The sequence below is a fragment of the Parambassis ranga genome, chromosome 13, assembly GCF_900634625.1.
Source record: "Parambassis ranga chromosome 13, fParRan2.1, whole genome shotgun sequence".
NCBI classification, from domain to species: Eukaryota; Metazoa; Chordata; class Actinopteri; family Ambassidae; genus Parambassis; species Parambassis ranga.
In genome coordinates this window covers 735383-760208 of record NC_041033.1, presented here as the reverse complement: position 1 = coordinate 760208, position 24826 = coordinate 735383, and the positions used below count along the sequence as shown (strand labels likewise).

Below are 24826 nucleotides of genomic sequence, written 5' to 3'. Positions count from 1 at the left end.
TACATCACTAAGTGTTAAGTAGCCTGTTCTTTCTGTGAGAACATTTGCAGTAATTAAGTGAGACATGAGAAGTCATTGTGTGAGTGTGGTTGTAAGGGAAAAGCTCAGAAAACCACATGGGAAAGGTTAGAAAACACATCATTATCACAATCACAGGGAATCCGAGTGTACCCGGAGTCGTTTGCATGTCTAAAATGTTGTGCAGCAGGGATGGAAAACACAGTTCTACCCTCAGGATAACAAAACACTGCTGTAATATCACCATATTTGTTCCACTGAAATGATATTCAGCAGCCCCAGGCAGTAAATCACAAAACAGCCAGAAAATAAAAACAAATTCTTTAAAAATTCCATCTGCTCTGAGCCTGAAGAAACACTTCAGGTTTTATTTCCTGATGAGGAATTTCAGCTGATTTAAATATTAGAAATACCTTTCCCCAGTTGTCCAGAAACGGCACAGCCTCCATGGCAAAGAGCCGCTCCTTGTTGTAGCTGCTGCTGCTAAATCCTATCAGTGTGAACTTGAATGAGCAGGACACGTTCTAAAAACCGACTTCAGCACAATATCTCCAATGCTGCTCCTTTCCATTAAAACACAGATTGTGTCTTTGCCTTTTGTCTGTACTGGTGCACCGCTCTCCACATACTCCTATTCAGGAGGTCAGACCTGTTGGTGCTTGCTTCACTAGAGTAAGACCTACATTCCTGACTGACAGCAGCAAAGTCCCAGATAACAGGGAAACATATGTGTGCACATAGAGTGAATGAGAGAGCACAGGGATCAAAGAGAGAAGAGGAGAACAAGAGGAAAGGAGAGGAGATTGATGAGTGACATGATTTGATCAAAAATAAAAGTTGTAATTATGCACAATGCAAATGTACCACAGTTACTGAATGAACATGCTCACCATGGATAAACCATGAATAAAGAACCTTTCCCATAGCATGTATATGGTGAAGAGGGTCGGGCCAAGCACCGAGCCCTGGGGGACACCACTGGTCACATTATGGGGCCGGGAGCCCCCAGGGCTACAAACTCGCCCTGTAAGGGGACTGAAACCAGTGGAGAGCTGTGCTATGGAGTCCAATGTAGTGCTGAAGGATGTGGTGATCTACAGTATTGAATGTGTGGAGTGCAGCAGAGACTATTTTTTCAAGACCTTGGAGAGGAATGGGAGGATGGAGATCTGTAATTGTAAAGAACCTGAGGGTCTAGATTGGGTTTTTTGAGAATGATGAGAGCAGCTTTTAGGGAGGGTGCAACATGGCCGGTTTGAAGGGAGAGGTTGATGATCCTTGTAATAAGCAGACTGATTGGTGGTTGTGGGTTTTGAGGAGGGAGAGGGGAGAGATTCCAGTGGGCATGTAGAGGGTTTTAATTTACGAATGATGCTTTCAACCTCCTGCTGCATAGTGGGGGAGAAGTGTGATAGTTGGTTTGGTGTAACTGAAGTAAGATGTGGTGGAGATGTTTGAGGATGATAGGGAACTTGTTACAGTGGTCTAAAGTGTGATTGTTGTGTGTGGTTTAAAAAGGTGGATGATGGTTAAGAAGAGTTGTTTGAAGTCACCAGAGTTATTGTCAATGAGTTTAGAGTAGTGATCTAGTCTAGCCCTGGAGAGTGCCTTCGAGTATGTTTTTGGTGTTCTCGGTAGGCCAGTTTATGCACCGTCAGCCCTATTTATTATAAGATAGAGGATTGCACATAAATATTTTTCTAGTTCAGACATATAATGCAGTCAATACTGTAGTCAGACCTATTTTGCCATATATATATATATATATATATTTTGATATATGTCTGAACTAGAAAAAGATTAATGTCCAGCTCAGGCCATGAAGTGCATGTAAAACACTGGCATTCTGCTGATGGATGCTGATTGTTGGTTCATCAGGACTGACAGGAGATCCTCCTTCAATGGCAGCAAGTATGAGACAAGGGAGAAGCGAATCAACAGGCAGCTGTGGTAAGGACTCATTATTGGAACATGGACATGACAACCAGGACTTTAAAGTGCTGCTTTTATTTTGGTGCATGACCAAACCACACTTAAAACAGAAGAAATCCCACATTTGTCAGCTTATTTCAGCCTGGGTATAAACTCAGAAATTCTGACTTCCCACTTCAAATAGGACACATTTTCAAGGCTCTTAAAAATACCAGTTATTGGCACTCACTGTCTATTTTCTCAGGAATTTCTTCTTCTTATTCTTTTAAGTGCAATTTTCTACACTAGAAGTAAATACTCTGAATATGGCTGTTTGTTCCCACCACATCAAAGCTCACAACAGCAGCTTTTCTGTCTCTTAAAACCAGAAACACACAAAGCTCCATCACTCTCTCTCTCCCTCTCATGCCAGGGCAGAAAGGCTGGCATTGTTTTCCGTTGAGCAGGCATGGATCTCTGCTCACACATGAGGGAATCTTTCTTTTTTATGGGGATGTGAAAGCAAGCGAGGGATGGAGGGAGGCCCACTATTTAGTTGGAATGCAAAAATGTAAAAGCGTGAAGAGAATCTGGACAGCCTGCCAACTACATCAAATAAAAATGTAAGATGGCACGAACAAAACAGATCATAGAAAGATGGTGACATGCGCCTCAGCAGCAGGCAACTGATTTTCAAACTGTGTCCTGCAAATGATTCAAACTCAAGAAACATGCAGTGTGTGTACTGACCAAGAAATGGATCGTGAAAGAAATCATTGCTCAGGAAGGACAGGCGCAGAGAATGCAGAGACAATCAGGAATGTAAAGAGAAGCATGGGTCACTTCTTACCCTGCGTCTGTGTGATATGATCATTCTCATCGGTAACTTAGGTGAAATAAATGATAACACTTGGGCTGTTTACACATAGCACGGTATTTTGATAAACTAATATTTTCTTCCCTCCGTTTTCCAATATATCATCATGCACACGTCATATATGAACCCGCTTAAATACGCTCCATTACTAGACTATAGCCTACTCTGGCAGCCGTACTACACAAAAAAAGGTTGCACTTTTGACGCTCAGATTGCCAAAAACACTAGTTTTTCTCTGTTTTTGTTCACATTCAAATGTGAATGTGGAGTTTTCCAAAATCTCCACTTTGGCCAGAGTTTTTAGAAAGAATCGTATCCAGAGGAACGGCACAGACGAAGGGAATAGTCCTTGTTTTTACAGTGTATGTGTAAATGGGGTCTTGAGGTGTGTCAAGCTGTACAAACACACACACCATGCAAGCTTTACTACGATTTGTTTCCAAGAAAAACTTGACTGACTTTTCTTGTAGCCTACTTTCAACTTAGGAGGTCAAAGTGTCTCCCTAAGTTTAGAAACAAATATCTACCTGTTATTACTTGACAGCTTGGATCATGTGTCGTTTGCCTGGAAACTGATGCAGTCCTTAACTTCATGAGCACAACAGAAAAATGCTAAACCGCAGCAGCAAGGATGTGAATGAAAAGAGCAGAAGGAGGCCTTAAAGCTGTGCAGGTGTATCACAAATGTCTCTGTAAACACACCTGGCTGCTTTATAGAGGTCCAGGACACAAGAGGGTGTGTGCAGATAATGGCCTGTAAACACTGAGACACCTGCAACTGTGTAGTCTTAAGAAGCTCTGTGTTTTGATTTTAGAGGTCAGAAGGACCCAAATGCAGACAGACTCAATGCCAATTTATCCAAGATAAAGTGAGCTTTATGTTAATAAAGCCAATAACTCAAACAAATATCAAAAGTCGACCAAAGAACAAAAAACCCAAAAGGCTAAGGAACAAAGTTTAAACAAAAGATAGTAAAAACAAAAACCGGAACAACAACCAGAGGGATGAAAACTAGAAAAACACAGGAATGAAGACAGACAAAGAGAGCGCAGGACTTACATACAAAAGGGGTAACAAGATACAGGTGAGAACAGTTAGGGCGGGGCAGGTAATCAACAAGGAGGGAACACAACAGGAAGTAAAACAGACTTTCAAAATAAAACCAGGAAAAACAACTAAGACATGACAAAAAACTGAACAAATCAACAAAATGAGTCGACAAATCATAACACTGTGTTTCAAAACACAACAGTAAGCCTATAAACACCCACAGTATCTGTGGGTTCACTAATGTCTGATGTACAGGAAATAGTATAAGTGAGAAACACAATGACTTTTGCCAAGAGGCTGCCAACATGGCTGCCAGAGGGTGGAACCCATTGCTTCAACTTCCTTACAGGAGCTTTGCTTGACTCCATAACTGGATGAAAAAGGAAGTAAGAGACAGAGGAGAGCCAGCAGGCTGATGGAGGAGGAACACGGGGATGCTCTCTGTCTCTCTGTCTGTTCCAGCCGGCTGCCGCCACATAGCTCTGCTCCTGTGTCCTGAGGTCTGATAATGGCTAATCCTTCTCTGCAGGGACGTCCATCTTTCCATCCCTGCTCAGTTTCTCTCTCTGTCCATCTTACTCAATTACTCTCTCTTAAGAATTTGTCCTTGTCATTTCACATCCTCCATGTTTTGTTGTTTTCTCTTTGACCTTTGGATTTCTATTCTCTATTTTTATCTATTTCCTATTCTCTCTCTCTCACACACACACACACACACACACATCATATGAAATCTGTTCAAAGTATAATTGATGTAGAGGACTCCTTTGTGGCCATGGTTCACATTAAAGCACCCACTTGTCAGGGAACAGAATGTAAGTTCTCCCTGTGCCGTAGTGTTTTTCTCGGTTGGATGTGGCCCAGGCCAAATAACACATTCTGTTTTTAGACAGAAACCAAAGAAATGCAGTAAACTGTTGGTGTGGGAAGAAGGCTGTATCCACTCAGAGCCTTCATAGATAAGACGACATGCTCACATGCTATGTTGTATAAACTCTTCAACTCGTGGGAGGTTAACTGTCTGAAATATTGCTGTCAAAGAGCAGAGATGGTTTTAATGGATGCAATGTCATAACACTTACAGGACGGTTAAAACACGAACAACAACCACAAGATGAGTTATACAAGTCTGCTTTCAATGACACACACAGCCATACAAATGGACTGAATGGAGGAGGCACAACAGCACATACATGATATATATGAAACCACAGTCTGACACCACCCAGCACATGTCTGGGTGGTGTCTCCATCCAAAATATTGTTTTTTCATCACCAGATGTTGCTGAGGATCTTGAAAGCAGAAACTCAAAACTACTGCTAAGGCCTGGACACACACATGCCATGGTGTGGTATTATCGCTGTCTTCCCACTGATGTTCTAACAATACAAAATGACACCATATCATAATTATGTGTGTGGGCGAGGATGTCTGCCAACTATCAGAGTATAACACTCTGGTAAAAGCTATGCCAGGGTACAGGAAAGGAGGTTAAGACCAATAATTGAGGCTTAGATCAAGAGGTAGCATCAGGTAGCATTGTAGCATTGTTCAGTGTGCCTTGCTTTTTACTATCGCATAGCTAATCAATTTTCTGGCAAGTCCTTTGAAAGCATGAAACAAACGGCATAAGTAAAAATCAAGGCCAATGTAAAAGCTCCATGAAACTGCAGTTCTTTGAGTGGACACTATCTATAGACCTTTATGTTATCTTTAAAGCAAAATAAACATGTTTACAACCTGGTACCAAGACAGTTAGTAGATGTATAGTGTTTTGTTTCATAATGACTAGACTATACATTCACAATAGTTGTGCACAGTAGTGCAAAAGTCAGTCTTTGTAGCTGGAGGCATCCTGTTGGTTTCACAGAGGAGGCTTCCATCAACAAAACAGAGACTTTGAAGTCTATTTCTGAATGATCTGGCTGGAGGTGGAAGTGTGTGACCTCTCACACTCTGCTTTATAAGTATCATGGAATGTTTTAGATCTGGATCCAGATGGGAGTATCAGGGAATATAAGGATTGACTTTAAACCCCTGACCTGCTATCACAAATAGGAAAAAGTCTATGGAATCAGAAGCACAACTCATGTCCTTTCATTTTCCTGCACCGTTCATTACTCCACTGGTGGCATCCAAATCTAAATCTAGCATTTACAGGCTTTATGAGCCCATTCTGAAAAACTCTGGTTAGTGGCATCTTTAGCTGTGGTGCATCAGGGCTTGCTGCAATAACAACAGTAGCAGGTTTTTGTTTGTGAATACTAGCTCGTACTAGGATCGTGTTAAAGCAGAAAACATAAAGACTACCGTTCAAAAGTTTGAGGTCACTTGGAAATGTCTTAATTTTTAAAAAAAATGCTTTTTTTTTAATGAAGATAACATTAAAGTAATCAGACAGACAGTCCAGGCATTGTTAATGTGGTAAATGAGTATTCTAGTTAGAAAAGGCTGATTTTAATGGAATATATACAAAGGTATGCAGAGGCCATCACTCCTGTGTTCTACATTGTGTTAGCTAATCATGTTAAAAAGGCTAATTGATGATTAGAAAACTCCTGTGAAATGATGATAGCACAGCTGAACTGTCATGCTGATCAGAGAAGCTGTAGAACTGGCCTGGTGACCCCAAACTTTTGAACAGTAGTGTATATACATCATTATAAATTTGTAAGGTAGGTCATAATAACACCTTCAAACAGACAAATATAAACGTGATCAAAGTATTATTATTATCCATTAATGTGCAGCAATGTCAACAAATGACTCTACCATAAAGAAGTATATTAATGAAGAGGTGCACAGAGCGAGGGACAGAGGAGTTGTGTGCCACAGCAGGAAGTGTGTGACAGATAAAGGTGGAATACAGAGAGTGTCACTATATGTAGACTTCCTATATAGCCAGCCAGGCCAGGCGTCACTTCCTGTTGGTGGCACAGATTAGGGTCAGGCCTCTGCTGTGAGACAAGGCTGACCTCAACTATGAGTACTACTGAAGCCTGTTATTACAGCATACTCAGACTTTTCAGTGTGTTGGAGATGTTCAGTCCGAGCTATGTTTTGCTGGCAGGGGAAAAAAAGAAAAACTTAAAAGAATGACGATTAGAGGCAATCATCTTATGGTCATCTTATGATCAATATGTGACCATGATGGTCACATATTGATCCTACTCACAGTCATGTTCAAAGGGTAGCACCCCTCCTTCCTTTTGTGTAAAAACATAAATAATCACCTGATCATAGATCAAACCCTCAGACAAACAACAACATATAACGTTTTCACTATGCCATCACTAACTTCAAAAATGAAGCCAAAATGATTCAATACTATGTACTCCCTCACTGTGCCTTTAATTATGTGAGCTGCAGAATTGATCATTAGCAGGTGTAAGACCTCTATTAAAGCAGACAATCTGGAACATTCAGGTGTTAACAGAATGACAAGAAGGAAAGACATAAACAATGTCTTTCCAACTATTTGGAGTTCAATGTTCTACAGTGAGAAACAATATTAACAAGTGGAAAACAGCGCACTCACCCCAAGATCAGAGAAATACAAAAAAAAACTCCAGAGCTACATGTCAGAGCCTACAGACCTCACTGAGCATGCTCAGTGTAAATGTGACAATTAGAAGAAGACTGAACAAGTATATTATTAAAATTAGGTCATCCAAAGCACAGCATCAAATCCACATCAGAATGACTGAAAAACCAAAGAATATAAGCTCAGACCTCGACTCTATAGAAATGCTGCGGTGGGTAAGTGAACGCCTAAAAACCTCAATGAACTGAAGCAAAGGTTGTTATGCTGACTGTCACAGAAATGCATTAGTTTAAAATACATACTTGCTATCACAAAAACATTTGTGTCATTGAATGTATTTTCTATGCTAACATATTCTATATATTACAGCTCTCCTTTAAACAGATCTGCACTATGTGACAGTTTAAGTTACAGCATTGTGTTGTTTTAGTATTTCTGCTGTATAATTCAGCTTCACTTGTCTAGAGCAGAGCTTAATCTGCCTAGAAAAGCTGCTTTGTGCAACAGAAAATGACTTCTTTTTGGGATATGCTCTGTTTTATATTAGATTTGGTTTGGAAAGCAAATCAGTGAGAAACCAGCCTTACAGCTACAAGTCTGTTTCCAATCAATGAATTATGTCTTGACAATGTAACAGCTCTAGGGCTGGAAATAAATGCTTGAAACAAACTCTTTAAGAGGTTCTACATTTAGAACATTTCACAGAATACAGGTCATTCATATTTATTGTTTTGAATGATGAATCAGATTTTATTCTGAATTATATTTGTCTACAGTTGAAACACAGCCTAACCGGCACACACACATCAAAATGTAAATGTATGCAGGGTAGCCTTATAGCGTGAGTAAACACAGATTTATTATTCTGGCATGAAGCTCTACTCACTGGAGGGACGCCATCATCAGCAGGCAGCTAAACACACCAGCTGGCCCATTTTTACCAGCATAGACACGGAGCAGCGTGAACACACAGGCAGAGCTCTACACACGAAGAGGCTGTGCTAGTCTGGGAGGAAGAATATTCCTTTCATTGTCCTCAGTAACTACTACTGAGATGCATGTGTTTCTGCCTGGAAGCAGCAGCACAGGGATTAAACATATGCCGTATGGTCAGGTGACTCCTCAAATGATTACAGGTCAGGACAATTACAAGAGTCAATTGAGCAAATAGTATGACATGGAAACCTGGCTGACAGTGTGCGTTTGTCAGTGTGAAACCTGTCATTATCAGATTATTGTCTCCTGTGGCAGTAGAAATTACACTTTACATCATCCATGAAAGAACACTTGTCAAATGGTAACTTTGACTAAGACACCAGGCTGGAGGCGCAGTCAGAGGTGACTCTGGGTGCCTCTTTACTCCAGAGAAACATAGGGAAACATCACTCACACCTTTTTTTCCAGAACACTTGTTTTTGGTACAGTAACTTAATCTGATTCCTTGCCACTGCGGTGCAGTGTTCAGCTCAGATTTTCCACTTCTATGTACTCCTGTTAGAGCAATGACTGGCCACACCGGAGTATCAGTGGAAAAAGTACATACAGATAGAAAAAGGAACATGGTAACTTTATGGATTGAAAGTGAATCCTCCCTCATGGTCTTCACAGTCACTAGATCCTAACCCAGCCTAATATCTGTGGAAGACTTTGAAGGAATAGGGAGGCGACTTTCCATACAGATACAAAGTAGGTTTTTCCTTTGGTTTCTGTTTTCCTATTGACATTCCTCTAATTTGACACACTGTATGTCCCAAAAACTCCTGATTGTGTTTCTGCAAAGGTCACACAGCCTTTCTGTTTGTATGCATGTTGATGAAGACCTGCTGATGTTCAAAGACACACTAGAATGAGTGCCTGTGAACCTGACGTGTGTTCTCAGCTTTCTCAACTCGGCTTTATTTATAAAGCACTTTAAAATCAACCCTGTTGGCTGTCCACCAATAAAACATATAAAACACATAAAAATGAAAAACAAATAAAAACAAAGTAAAAACATAAAACAATCAGTCAACATCTCAGACTGAGTTAAAAGAGAAAAGGTGTGTTTTCAGAGAGGATTTAAAAGCTGCAAGAGAGTCAGCCTGCCTAATGTGCAGAGGCAGCTGGTTCCACAGTTTGATCCACTCTTCGTCCCACAGACCACCTTTGGGATGTGGTGGACATCATGGATGTGCAGCTGACAAATGTGTATGTTATTATGACCATGTGGAGAACAACCTCAAAGGAATGTTTCCAATACCGTGATGTATCTACGGCTATGTTCACACTACAAGTCTCTTCAAAGGAACAGAGTCTTTAACCTAAAGTAATCCTCCAATCAAAGACCAGGTTGTGTCAGAACAATCTCAATTTAATGTAGAATTTTACTCAGCAGATGCATAGTGGTTTTATTCTCATCCAAAATACTTTATTGATCCTAGGGGGAAATTGTTCATGGATAATTCTAAATAAGTTCTTAAACACCTGTAATAATGAGAGTAATTGTCCTGTAAAACCAGAGCCAATGAGGGACTGTGGTATTCCTGAGGTATTCTCCGTTGACTTTTGGCTCAGTGTTTCCCAAGGACATGGAGCTGGACAGGCATTCCAGCGCTGCGGGGACAAAGGGGCTCTTTCAACAGCAGTAATCCTCTGGAGGAGGAGTGGGAACGCTGCTGGACTGCTGCTGCACATGGGACAGGGCACACGTCCTTATCCATGAGGTGTACACACTACGTGATGGCAACACACGGCAAGAGAGATATAAATTCATATGACAGACAGACATCGGATAGAAATCTGAAATACCTGTCTGTCATCCATCCAGGTGTGATGAATCAGCAATTAACAAACCAAATCTGACCTCCTCAAGAGTTTACTCCTGACTCAAAACACTTATGCTATGTTTCTAAAAACATCCAAAGAACCAGGACTGAAAGAACTAAGAACAAACTACATGAGGCCGCCACACAAATAGCAATAAATGCACATAAAAGAAATGGGTAAGAACAAACACTGAAACACTGAACTGAATTAACCTCACCAAATCAAATCAATCAATCAAAATCAGCAACACACACCATTAGTTCTGCGGCTGGAAGTCTGCGGTGAGTGCACTACCACCATCCCTCTTGCATGTCATATTGCATCACATATGACAAATGGGTGGGAAAATGTGTTACAAACAACGAACCGGATCTGTATCTGAACCTTCCCAAGTTGTTTTTAAAGGCTGTAGCACTGTGAGGCAGGCCGATTTGTCAACATCACTCAAAGCAATGTTACTGTATGAGCAAGAAAAGTTCTGAAAATTTGAGTTGGACCATCTTGATGAAAAATGTTATCATGAGTGTGTTTATCCTCCACTGAAGCACTGCATATGACCACACACACACACACACACCTGCCTGTGTGACTGAGCATCATCTTGTGTGACTAAACGAGCAGTAAGTTAAAAAAGGTGATTGGTTAGCATTCATTAAAGGCTTATACAGCAGCTAACTGATGGTATCTTTAACCCAGGCACACCACTTTTACAACATAACGGCAACACACACACTCACCCTCCACTTTCTCTTCTGTGCTGTTTGATGTTCTCCTCCACAGCTCATTTAAAAGTAAGCTTTAAAATCCATCCATTGTCCACATCCTAAAAGTCCCCCCAACTCCACCTGGCTTAGTCTGAGCCATGAACATTGTTGGTGGTAAAATATGAAAGAAGGGAGTGACATTGAAGGGGTGGAGGCTAGGAAGGGAAATGAAGGGGAGGGGAGGCTGGAGGCAGCGTGGGATATCCCTTTGAGTCATGGAAACTGATCCAAAGAGCAGACATGCTCAAAGACAGCCAAACAGCTCTCAGTGTGTCTTTGTATTGTCCTGTCATTCTGCCCCCATTACACCAGCCTCTGGAAATACTTACTGTACTTCCTAAGGTCCCATCACTGGAAAACATGCACAATATCACCAGTGAGTACAACTGCTCTTTGACTTGTTAATATGATGGGACAATCCAGGCATTATTCATGCTGATTTTTTATGACTCTCTATGAATCATTGAAGTTTCCATTAGAATTCATGACACGCCCTTTCATATCAGTGCCTTATTGTGCTTGCTGTATTTGTGTCCAAATAGGCCAGGTGAAGAAGAGGAGCATCAGTCAGAAAGCACCATGAGGTCATCCCGTACCAGTCCGCTGCCTCTGCCAAAAACCCTTTGTTACCATAGCAACTCCTTAGGGGAAATTCTGTGTGTTTGTTTTTGTGCATGTACAGCTGCAGCATATTCCTCACAGCTGGTTAGAGTTGTACGTTTGTATATTGAGCCAACAATATCTCACACTTCATATTTGAGAAGGAGCTGGAGTGAGGTGAGCAGTCTGTCAGTGATGATGTCTTGTATTCTAGGTGGCACGATGCCATCCTGCACATAAAAGACTAAAGCAGGGAGGAAGTGATGAGGGTGGGAAAGAAAGAAAGAGGTAAATCTGCACAGGTCATATCCCAGTCTCCACATCACATACATTCTAATTGGTCGCCTGTCTCTCTGTGTGTGACTTGTGCATGCTGCAGCTGTTGGGGGGGCAGCAGACAGAGAACAGATTGTATAGCTGCTAAGGACAGAGCGGTATGTAAACCCAGAGCTGCCAACTTATCAAAAAACCTTGGAGTGACATTCTGTAGGATGTGAACATTTTTTCCCCGCACGCAGCCACACATGCGTTGTACTCATGTTGTGCCATGCATTCTGGTGGTTTGTGGGGCCAAAAGCCTACGATATGGGCAGCATACTGGAGATGGACATTATTGGTTATATTCTGTGAAGACAGCTGAAGGTCTACCCCAGGAACATTTGGATTAAGTAGATGTGATTTTCTGCATTCAAGTGGATTTTTGGGTGGTATGCTATAGATGTGGTATGCTATAGATGTACACCTTATTCTGAGTCATGTTCATCTGCTCATGACTTGTAGGGCCTTCTAAACCTGAGCTGAACATTCCCCCAGAAAACCCAATGTGACCCAACGACTGTATGTACCGCAATATAGCCTGATTAAATGATAGACTAGATTGTGGGCAATGTTGTACACCTTAATTGAGACACAGATTATGTCTCATTTTCTGTCTTTATGTCACATTCTTTGGAGTACACGTTACCAGTTCTAAGTGCTGAAAAGATAAAGCCTAACACTAAATAAACAAAGATTATGAGTTTTGAGCATGCATACACGACGTTAACAAGGTGGTCTCCTGCTGCTTGTTAATGACAGCTTAGCATTTACATTCACGACACAAAACCAAGTTCACACGCAGAAGCACACAAACTTCGTTCAAGATTTAAAGTTTTAAGAGAATTAGTACTTAATTGACGATAGGTCATTCATTGTAACATGCCTCATATTTTCTGCTTGGTTTCCCCCGGGGTTGTGTCCTTGTAGCTCTTCTTCTCTGTCTTGGGACTGATCCAATGGGACTGATTGATCTGGTCTACAAACCATTCATTTTCCAGGGGTTTTCCCAAAAAAGTTCAACTTGCATATCAACACTTGCTGCAGCATGCTGATGGTAACATGAAGAACCTTCGGCTTTTAGGTACGTTTTGTTTTAAATTTGGACTTTTAGGTGTGGCAAAAGCATCCTGTAAACCTGTAGTCTACATGATGGTATGACAGTGATATGCAGTCTATTCTATTAAACATGCTTTATTAATAATATTATCAAATGGCTTCTCACCACTGATAAATAATAACCACAATGTCAGCCAGTGTTTACTCATTTCTTCCATAAATGTACCCTCATCTAGGGGTCATCCACTGAGCAGCCCTGATACAGTGAATTATAACAGTCCTCTGTTGGTGATGGCCTCCCTGCAGGAAAATGTATGCAATCATTTTTAAGGTCAGCAATATCACTAACAGCAGAAGCAGAGCACCAGAGGAGGCATTAGGGCCTAACACAGGGGACTCAGTAAGAGAATAGGCCTGGGTGGATGTTTGGAGGGGGTGGGGTTTTGGGGCAGATAGAGTGCCTCTGTGGTGGCCTGATTATTCTCTCAGCAGAATGAGCTCACATAACAAAGGATTTATTATCACTAGATAGTGTGTTGCTGCAGTCTGGGAACCCTGAGCAGCCGTTTTTCTCTGCCAGGCGCCCAAAAAATGTGGCCCAGCTCTGCTTCGGTCGGGAGGTTCAAACAACAGCAAACGTGTATGGGGCTCTGTCTCCCTCTCCCTCGGCCCATAATACAGCCAGTGTTTCAGGAGGGTGGGAAGACCAGAAAGCTAACGTGGCAATGAAAGGCCGCTGCCTCTCACAGGACCATGAGTTTAGCTGCTTTACCTCTAGGTACATACACAGCTGTGTGCCTGTGCTCATAGGTTAGTCCAGGTTACACACATGCATGTTACTCAAATTAGTATAGATGTTACAGCCTGATTCTGTCTGATGGATAAAGTTAGCTATGTTGCCACTAAATGTAAAGTATTGACAAATATAGATATTTACATATAACTGACATCACATATGACATCATATCTGACCGGGTTTTGTCAAATATCCTTCACAGCAACCTGTAATTGGTTTTTGGCTGCTTGTTGGCCACACGGTTGTAGATAGCCTACATCTCAGATCTGGAGCAATATAAAAGTTTGCATGATGAGAGTAGGATACTCACTATTCAAAGTTGTTTCCCTTACAACACCAAAACAAGCTTAAAAAAAAAAGAGACTAAAATACATCCCGTTCACATTACATGATCATTTGATCAGTACAGCTTTAACCCTAGCTTGTTCAGCTTTGCTTTAAATCCAACATGTCTTCCAACAGTGACTTACACCCCCAGTGCCTGCATCACACATGATGTTATATGAGTAAGTGTAAAAGAGGAACAGGATGTCTGCAGCTTTCATGTGTTCATTTCACTTGATGCCTCTATGTGGATGGATAATGTCTTCCAACAGTTTGTCTCGGGCTTTACACCTGTCATCTGCCAAGCTGTGCTGGTCTATTGTGTCTGTGCAACTGATAAGCCAAGCACAATATGACTGATGTGCAAGGAAGGGTTCATACAGCGGCTAAGCATGTGCCTTGTTGGATTATCATAATAAAAACACATATGCAAGTCCTCTAGCCCAATCCACAGACCTGCCATACATCATTATTACATCATCAGTTATTTTTGTCACCAATAGTAATGGTCAGTGTAAGAAACACAACTGCAAAATGTAACCAGATGTCACTCCAGCTTTGCCAAGAACATTAAAAGGATTACGTAAGAATTCCTGTTAAAATCACTCCAGTGCAAGATTACTCAAGGCTGGCAATCCTTAAAAATACAGCTCTAACGTAAGGAACTGAATGTAAAGTGTCTTTAACCACTGTGCTCTGTAGGTTGTTTTTACCCATAAGGCCCTCACTGCATGAGCAAAGCTGCCAACTATCTCACACCTGCACTGTTTCCAGCTTTATACCTAGATTAGCTGCCAGAAATCAGTCAAATATCGAATTAGAGAGGAATCCACATTACCTGATGGAGGTGTGGGTGGGTGTGTGCAGTGGACTGGTCCAGTAAACCCAGTGGACTACACAGACTGCTGACGCTGCTCATAAAGACAGGCTGGGACTGCTGCTGGTGTCACAAAATACAAAAACACACCAACTCTGACAGGGATCCAAAGAGGAAGCTTCTTTCTCTGTTCTCTCTCTCCAGGGTCCCTCAAACACGGACTCTCCTCACTGTAGACACACACACACTGTCTCTGGCTGTCATAACACACACTGGGCTAAAGCCATGTGGCCGACACTGCTGACACACACTGTCTGGCTGCGGCTGTTGGTCCCCTCCCTCCCACTCTCTTGAATCACATGCCCTCTCTTTCATTCTCTCTCTCTCCTTTGGTACTCACACACACACATGCTCCTAGAACATATGTACCCTCAGTCCCCCAGCCTTCCTGTCCGCTCAGCCTCGCCCCAACACGGGGCACAAGGCGCTCATTCTTCTGGATAAAGAAATGCTGTGTTGTTCATGAGGACCTGCTCAACTGTTAACCTGAACTGGACTCATAGGTAAACAAGGTGCGGAACATGAGCCGAATACAGTGAGGCTCGAATTTTATCAGAGATCAGCCATTTATTCTTTATTCTTAACTCTGAGACACATTCTACTTCATTCTCAAAGGCTACTGTACCCAGCAAAAGTACAGAGAGCTTTACAGGTTCACGTGTAGATGTAGATGTGTAACACATGGGGGAAATGACTTCATGACATTAAAGCAAAAGGGGCTTTTAGGTGTTGGGTCTGCAGCCTGCTATCACTGAGTATAAGACATCACAGTTTGGGTCAGCATTAGCAGATGTGCACTGCTATATGGCTGTGTATGTTTAGCAGTTTTGTTCATTTCTGTGACTGTTTGCCATTATAGCACAACAACAGCAACAATATCAGCAGATTCCAGATCCACTGGAGGTCCAGGTTGGATAGGTATTAGCTCAATAAAGCTCATCTTCATGTTTCCACACCTTAAATGATGATTTAAGGGCAGCAGTGGCTCAGTGAGCAGGGTTGTCCAATAACTGGAAGGTTGGTGGTTTGATCCCAACTCCTCATTGTCATTGTCAGTCATTGTTGTGTGTCCTTGGGCAAGACACTTTACCCGCACTACCTCCAGTGCACTCACTGGTGTGGCTCACATTGTATGACACTGCTTGGCAGCAGCCTTAAACAGTTTCCCTCTGGGATTATTAAAGTATCTAAAATAAAATAAAAAAATCAAACCATTTCCAGAGTTAATAGTTTTGTCCATGCATCCCAACCGTTTGCTATGTCTCAGATGTTTGAATGTACCGTACATACGGAATCACAAACAACACTGAGGTCACACAAATATGCAGCCTACACCCACAGCCTGTTGCAGAGAGGACACTGCCTGTTTGTTGTGGCACAGAAACTACTTTTCTGACTTTTACATTATAGCTCGGACAAGGGTAAAAGTCAGAGTTTTCTCTTCTCCTGTGTCAACAGTAGTCTGTGCTGCAGACTGTCATTACTGACCAGCTGGTGGTTACACTCTCACCAAAACAGTTATTTGGATCAGGTTAGCCTCTCCACTTTATCACTGAGCACAAATTCCAGCTGGAAGCACCACATGCATTCGTTTGTATGCACTTCACAGCAAAGGCCTCTGTGCCCTGATGATTTTGACTTGCACATGCCTAACATTCCTGTACAGCTGGGTGGGATTTGTCATGATTTATATAAAGTACATGGACCCGTCAGCCTGAATCACACAGCTGGGCTGCTGCAGAGACAAACATCCCAGGCAAACTGACATAGACACAATGTGTTCAACCAGTAGACACTGTGATGTGGCCCTGGCAGCTGCTGGGCTGTAATGTATCAGTGTGGGTTGATAGGGGTGTTAATCAGTCCTGAGATGCTTTCAAAACTCCCCTTTTTTCCGCTCATTTCACATTTTTGGAAACAAGCTGTGCCTAACCTCCCACCAGGATCACCTACCCACACTGTCAGCTGCTGAGCAATGCACCAGCACTGCACCCAAACACAACGCTGTGAAGGCATGTTTCCTTCTCTAGCAGGCATTTGTGTTGGCTGTTATTAGCCAGCTCACATCTCCATTTGTAATGCCATTCTTTTAGGAAATTGGCTAGCTGTAAATAATTAGCATCGATGGTAGCTCAGCCACGGAATTCGAGTTATTCCTTTGATATTTGCCACTCACATTCTTCTGCATTTCTGTGAAGTAAAACTGGATTTCTATGCTTTCATGACAGTGGTTGAGTGGTTAGTGTGCAGCAGACCAATCTCTGAACACACACACACCTCGTCTTATTCCCCTCTCATCTGAAACTGCTGTATTTTTAATCCAAACCTGTGCAATAACTGTTTCATTCATTCATCAAACATGTTGTGGGTATAAATGTGTGTGGGTGAGTTGTCAGATCTTTTATATTTTCTATTAGCTGCAACTGAATTACTCCAACAGTTTCACTGTATTCTCTACAATAACAATAAAGATCTATCTATCTATCTGTATTTCCTCCTACGTTCCTAAGTTGGAACCATTTAAGTGTGACAGATGACTTTACCCAGTTTCTTCTACAGTGCACTTACATTCACATCCCAGCGTAGAGCTACAGTAACTGATAAAGTGGCTGCTGACCTACAAAAAGTCCTTAAAATGGTTACTTAGAAAAATGTAGAAGGAAAACAAAGTATTCATTCTGCTGTATCAGCGTGTAAGTAACATGGAGAACATGTTTTCTACAGAGAGAAGCACATTATTAATCATACGCCATTATTAGCCCTACATTGAAATATCAACATTGGCAGATGAGGTAACACTGACTGACACCCCCAGTGCTGCTTCAAACATGATGGTATTATGTGAGTAAGTGTAAAAGAGGAACAGGATGTCTGCAGCTGTCATGTGTTCATTTCACTTGATGTCTCCATGTGGATGGATATTGTTAGCGACACACAGCATATTGGATGTAAGAAAAAACGTTTTTCTCTCAACTCAAATTTGAGTTATGAGATGACTGATGAGAAGACACCCTCATACGTTTAGTTGGTAGACATGGCTGTGACATTCATCACAAACAGTGTTTGCACCTGAACATTTAGCAGATCAGACCAATCAGCATCCTGTGAGGAAGCTCTGTGTGTATTCTAGGTGTGAGGATGGTCTTTGGGGCAAAGAAGCAACTGTTGACCTCTTGTGCAAATATTTTTCCTACTAAAACAATACAGCCTACAGTTAATTGCATACCCGCATGCTAATGGCTGGATCTTCAGGTGTGTTTACTCTTTGCGACATGTGACAGTGAGCCCAGCCACACACAGGCAATCTTCACATCTTATAACTGAAGAAGGACAGCGTGTCCCTGAACATGGAGCACAAAATAAGAATATTCAGGTGATTTTCCTTCAACTGTACATAGAAAACCTCATGCTGTCTTCTCCCTTTCAGCCGGTCTGAATTGTCCCACCTGGCACTGAGCCTGCTGCAGAAGCAGAGCGCTGCATGGATGAGCCTGCAGGTACCCACAAAACACTGGGGGTCAAAGGTACATTTCTGCTTCATGCAAACACACACACATCTGGCATAAACACATGTCTGAAACAGTAAAAGCTCTCTCCCCTTTCATCTTTAATGAAAAGCATATTTAGTTCTTTCCCCCCACCACTACCACACCAGCACCCACGCACCCACTCAAATCCTGACGCCTTTACAGCAGAGCGCTGCAGGGCTGAGCTGAGGGAAGCGCTCATTATGAACATCAAAGGCCGTGATGGGCGCTGACTTGATCCTTTGAGATGATTGGAGTATCTCACTCAGCGAACAAAAAGCGTGGACGTACTCTGTACTCTGTTACAGTCGACCGCGATGGAAATTCAATTAGCAGGCGAATCAGGGCCTGCAGAGGGGGAGGCATGTGGAGATGTGAAGGAAATAGGTCATCACTTTTTGCCAGGATGTGCTCGCAGTTGAGGGGTGGTGGATCAGACTCCCACGTGTGTTGCCCCTGTGGCCCGGGGCCATACTGTAGGAAGCCGCAGCCCTGTTGTATAGGCCCACCACAGAAGTGTTTCATTGAACACTATCACCGCCCCTACAATAACTTCCGTCAGTCTTCATGTCACGCTCTGCTCGTCAAAGCTGAAATGTTGATCCAGTGTTTGACAATGGCCAGCGGGGGCTTATTTTAGACAAATGTCCGGGAGTGCTGCTGCTCTGAAGGATTACTGAGAGTTCAGCTCCAGGCAGTGTTTGTTTTTGGTGCTGCTGTCTGATGTGAAGAGCAACATCACAGCGCCATCTAGTGACAGTGATGTCGCCTCAGACAGGACGACAAAGGAAACGGAGTGCACTGTGTAAATGGCCGGAACATATGTAGTTTTAGCTGGTTTGTAGGTGAGTTTAAACAAAATTGTCATGTGACCACACATTGTTGAAAAGTCCTTCCTGTTTCCTCACACTGTGAAGGACAGAGACCGAAGAGAGAAACAGCAGGCGCATTTAATTATTTTTGTTTGAGTGTCTGGACAATTTCACACATCTGAACACAAGTGATTTACAGTTACAGTGTGTATGGATCCTATTTAATAATTGAATATATATATATCACTAACTATTTTACTGTCATTTCACATTGTATTCTCATGAAATTTCCCAGCTTGGGATGAATAAAGCATCTGCAATATGGTGTAAACTACCTACTAATGAATCTCAGTGTAAATTGTAACGGTTCAGGGTAAGTGAAAAGATGACCATACAGGCTCATCAGCTTTTTGTCAGGATGGTAGTCTGAGTCAGGGCTTTGATTTGGTTGTTTTGTAGTTTTGCTTTAGTTCTTGCTTTATTGCCTGTTTCGCATTGTTTCTGATGTGATTGTGACAGCACTGACCCTGCTCTCGGTTCAGGTGCCTTGACCTCCCCTTCCTCGTGCACTCCCTCCTCCTCCGGTGATCACCTGCTCCTCCCTAATGTGCCTCACCTGTGCCTCGTCGTCTCCCCTGCTCCCTCTGTATATCTAGTGCGTCTTCCCTTCACTCGGTGCCCGTTTGTTTTGGGTTCATGTCTTGCGCTCCATGCCTAAGCTTTACCAGCCTTCGCTCGCAGTCTTGTTCTCCATGTCTAGTAACCCACGCTTTCCTTTGTACTATGATGAACTATTTTTGCCTTGTCCATGCTATGAAGGTTTTAGTGATTTGAACCTGCCTTGTGCTTTGAAAGTCCTTTGAGTAACTTTGTTTTTTTATTCCTGACCAGGTCAGGGAAATAAAAGACTTTGTTTTGCCTTATAACCACTCTTGTCTTGCCTTTGTCTTCTCCTCGTACAAACCCTGACACTTGTACTTTTTCCTAGGATGTGACTAGCTGGTTAAATTGTAGCGTGCATCACCACCTGCCATTCATCCTTGGGTGAGGTGTCAAAGAAACTCCCACACCAGAAGAACCCATGTGAACACCAGCAGGGAGCATATCAGGCAGCATCGGGATATATTTTGAAAAGAGTTTATGTTTGAGCCAGAGTAGTTATGTCCAAGGATGGACCATATCCTAAAATGCAAGTACAGTCGTTTTATTTAGAGGCATTGTTTCCATGTACGGTGCTCATTTTAAACACACCTAAAGTAAAAACTGTCTGAATGGCACAGTGTGATGTAACATTGTGTAGGTCTTCATGGCTTGCCTTTCTCCTATAGTGCATCCATGCAATGTGTTACTGTGAGTCATTAATTCAACCAGGCCACCTTTTCCCACTGCCCTGTGGGCCAGCTCTGTTCTGTATTTGTATGAAAATCCAAAAGTGAAAATGTAATACAAAGTGGATTTGGTCTTAGTTAGTTTAAACGGTAATCAACTGACTGTGCTTGTTTGACAGAGACAACGTGTTGTTGAAGAAAAGGTGTCAGAATGTGGCAGATCAGCGTGAGGAGAGAGTCAAACAAAGAGCTGCTGAAGTGGTGAGCTGACCTGCTGCTGTTTGAACGCAAATTCCACATATGGATACAGAATTCAGCCAATATCCCCTGTGGGTCTGTCGGACCTTCTGGCACACTTTACTTTCAGAGCAAACAGAAAACCTGAGTCTGAGCTATGAACAAGGCTTCTTAGTGCCTATACATGTGCTATAGATGGATTGTTATCCTACTAGCATGGATACAATCAACCAAGAGAAAACCATGATCATAAAAACAAAATCACCACACAGCATGTTTTAGCATGCAACAAATACATGAAAAAACAGAGTAATGGAAATGCACACAGATTTAAATACACAACACAAAAAGCACTAAAGGGCCAGAAAAACACGAAAAATAACAATCTGCACTAGATGGCTACCAAGAGATGCATAATGACCACGAAGCAACAGAAAAGGACCAAAACAGATGCAAACTACAAGAAGACAAGTGAATTAACGGCACAGGCAAAAATATATGGCCACAAAAAGATGGAAACTGACAACAATGCAATAAAAAGTGACTACAAAACACACAAAATGACCATGAAGAGATACATAATGACAACACAGAGATAGAAATTGACAAAAAAAAGACACACTAAATAATTACAGGGACATGCAAAATGGGCAGAGAGACACAAAACAGCCTAAACAATGAACTAATCAAAATACAAAACTAATTTAAAGGCATGTGCCATGTTTCTGTGTAGGGGTATCTGTGCAGCACAGTGTGTGCCCAGCATTCTGCAGGCTCACTTATTGTAACCTGTAATCCCAGTGCCTCCCTCTGACTTCCTGTCCTTCTCTGAGGCCCTGTCACTCTCACTTTCTCACACTTGACACACACACTGCCCAGGAATATGTCACCTCTGAGTGGATGGCAAGAACAACTGGCACTAACAGATGAGAGTGTGAATCAACATGATCCATCACTGTCACAGTGGACAGCCCTCTGCTCAGTCTGAGGACAGGCTGAGGACAGGCTGAGGACAGGCTGAGCCTGCCACTGCCCACCAGCCCAGCATGATGGTTACCGAAGCCATATAGAACGACCAACAAGAAGCACAAGGAGTCCTGCAGTAGGTGATCTGACCCCCACAGAGCCTTGAAGCTCACATCACCGAGACAGTCTGGGATTACAAGGACTCTGAGACGGACCAGTTGTGACAACAGACCAGCCATCATACCTGGAAACACTGTTTCATCTTATTTAAAGTCTGTGAGCACAGTAGCTGCAGCTCCTCCTGTTCCTGTAATTATCGCCTCAGTGTCAGCACACAGACAAGCAGCAGGATGCAGGTTTTCCCTTTGAACTGCAGGCCGGGCTGCTGCTGCTGCTGACGAGCCCACAGAGGCCCAGCAGCACACGCTGCAGGCTGTGGATAGAGTTCTTTACTTATGTAAGACTTAAGAGAGACTTCTCTTCTCTGACACTTTTCATGTACTATGATACTTTGTTACTATTTCTTTATAACAAAGGACTCTAGGCTTCCTGCTGAAAGCAGGGAAGAGCTGACAGCTATGCAACATTCAAATATGCAGTAGGATAAAATATAAGAACTGATCACTTTAGGATCTTCCTACCTTGAATCGCACTTTCTTCAGCATTATCCTTAAATGCACGTGAAAGAATGCAAACAAAAAGATGTTAGAAAACTTTTCCAGCTCCACAGTCCAGTCAGAGGATCTCCTTCACCAAAACAGCCAAACAGAATCCTGCAGTGTGAGGCGTCTGCCTGCAGACTGTGTTTAACATGCCAAAGACAACAGTGTCTGCCCTCCCTCCCTCCTCTGAGACCCTCTCTGCAGAGCTTATCAGGCTGCTCATTCATTCGTAAAACAGACACACCCTCTTTTTTATGACTGGAGGGCTGCTATTAACACACCCGTCCTCCAACAACACCCTGCAGTCCAAATATGGGTGCTGGTAAGCTCTCATGAACTCGCCCCCTCTGACCCTAAAAGCCCCCGCCCCTCACGCTCTTCCTCTCACACCATTTCTCCATCTGTTGGGCTGCAGCGTCTCAGCTAAGCATCTGACCTGCCTTCATCTTCACGGCTGTAAACACAATACACGCTCAGAGAACAACACATCAACTGCAGAACAGGATACTGGCGGCTGTGGAGTCTCAAGAATACAATAATCAATCTATTTTCAAAAACTAAAACTTTGTGAAACTTCAAACAAGTGTTTCTGTAAGGAGCTTGAGGATGTAGGGTCCAGCTTCTTATGTTTTGAAATAATACTTTGCAGAGATGACTAAGATCAGACTAACCTGCTCTGAAGGTCCTTCAGCTGTTATTTTGTTTATTGCTTTATCTTCACAGGGCTTTAGATAATTAATTTAGATTTATTGAACTAGGTGTAGTGTCATTGCTTTTACCTTTACAGCAATATAATGTATGTCACAAAATACTACAAGCATCTTACAATAAAGACATGATGTAACTCACTGCACCACCATCTGCTCACTGCTACATGTGCTGCAGACAGCAGACAGTTGCAGAGCGGGGTTGGAGCAGCTCAACCTGTGATGACACAGTTAACATCTGATAAGCAGTGTGTTATAGACAGAAATGGGCAGAGGGTGGAACCATGGAGCACACCCCAAGGAAGAGTTTAGGTGATGTTCACACTTAAAGTTCACCTTTCTTATGAAGAAAGACGAAACTATGAAGTTTAACAACTCAACAGAACAACATGATACAAAAGGCACATGGCTAAGGTCATGGACAGATTAGACATCTTTGGACATCACTATGCTCTGTGCTGGCCTAAATGGGCTTGTAGGATTTGCCAGTACAAAAGACCAAACAATGGTTATTGGACCACATGTTGATAAGCCTCCCTATAGTCCTACGTGTGTCCATGTTGTTCATTTGTATCATTTTTTATGTATGCAGTGGTATAACTTCCTCATTTCGGTTCCATAGGAAGTCTTTGGTCTGTGCCATGTTCAAAGTGTATTGTTTGTAACTTTGATCATTTGGTGTTCACAGAAGTTGAGCTGGCACCAGGCTTAACTCAACTCAACTTAACTCTGCTTGTGGAAGACAAACATATGTAATGAAACACTTTTTCACTCTGTACCTGTACACTGTGAAAACAATATTAAATCTACACCAAAGTGCTTAATCTTGTAACTAATAAGAGGGACTATGTTGAGTAGGTGTGTTTGACCTGTAAATCTGCACCACCGTTCCAAAGTTTGGGGTCACCAGGCCGTTCTACAGCTTCTCTGATCAGCATATCAGTTCAGCTGTGCTAACATCATTTCACAGGAGTTTTCTAACACGATCAGCTAACACAATATACCATTAGAACATAAATCAAAAAATCAGCCTTTTCTAACTACAATAGTCATTTACCGCATTAACAACGTCTAGACATTTCCCAGTGACCCCAAACTTTTGAACGGTGGTGTAATTCACTGGGAACACTAAACTGAAGGTGCTCAGCTAACATGCTTGTTATGTTGTGCTTAGCTCAAAGCTCAGATGTGTAGAAATAATCTGGTTCAATTGCTCATTACAATAGTGTATGCAGCAGGATATGAAGGGACTACAAGCAGTTAACGCTTCTTTTTAAGGAAGGCTCAAAGCAAAAGGGTTAACGCATCAACACAATGGAGAGCGGACAGGAGTCCTGCATGTAGAAACAGACCCTTTGGTTCACAGCTCCATGTTAAGTCCGAGTTCTGTAACCCTCACAGGTGATGCTAATGAGGAAGGTCCTGTGTGAGTGGATTAAGTGAAGTGAGTGTGACTGTGGTTAGTCCTGACATGAGACACAAAAATACCACATTTCAATTGGCACTTATAAAAGAAATGTGTAATGGTTTTTCATCCTATAGGATAAATGTCAAACTAACCACACCACTAAAGTCTATGTGAAACCAAACAGAGCCAAATGCTGCAACACAACTTAGTTTATGATTAGTGACAAGCAGAAAATCA

The 24826-nt window shown here is 42.3% G+C and overlaps 1 protein-coding gene across 12 annotated transcripts in view; it reads right to left on the bottom strand.

The window, feature by feature from the left end:
• The window catches only part of phldb1b (pleckstrin homology-like domain, family B, member 1b), an 86233-nt gene extending 71092 nt beyond the window's left edge, over positions 1–15141 (bottom strand). For 11 of the 12 annotated variants that reach the window (XM_028419958.1, XM_028419965.1, XM_028419968.1 and 8 more), the window contains exon 1: positions 14904–15141. In XM_028419958.1, the coding sequence (XP_028275759.1) occupies positions 14904–14984 (81 nt within the window). In that variant the 5' untranslated portion in view covers positions 14985–15141. Of the gene's footprint in view, positions 1–10944; positions 11082–14903 lie in introns of those variants that run through there. The other variant, XM_028419960.1, reaches the window with a different exon arrangement.
• Positions 15142–24826: the final 9685 nt, after the last annotated feature.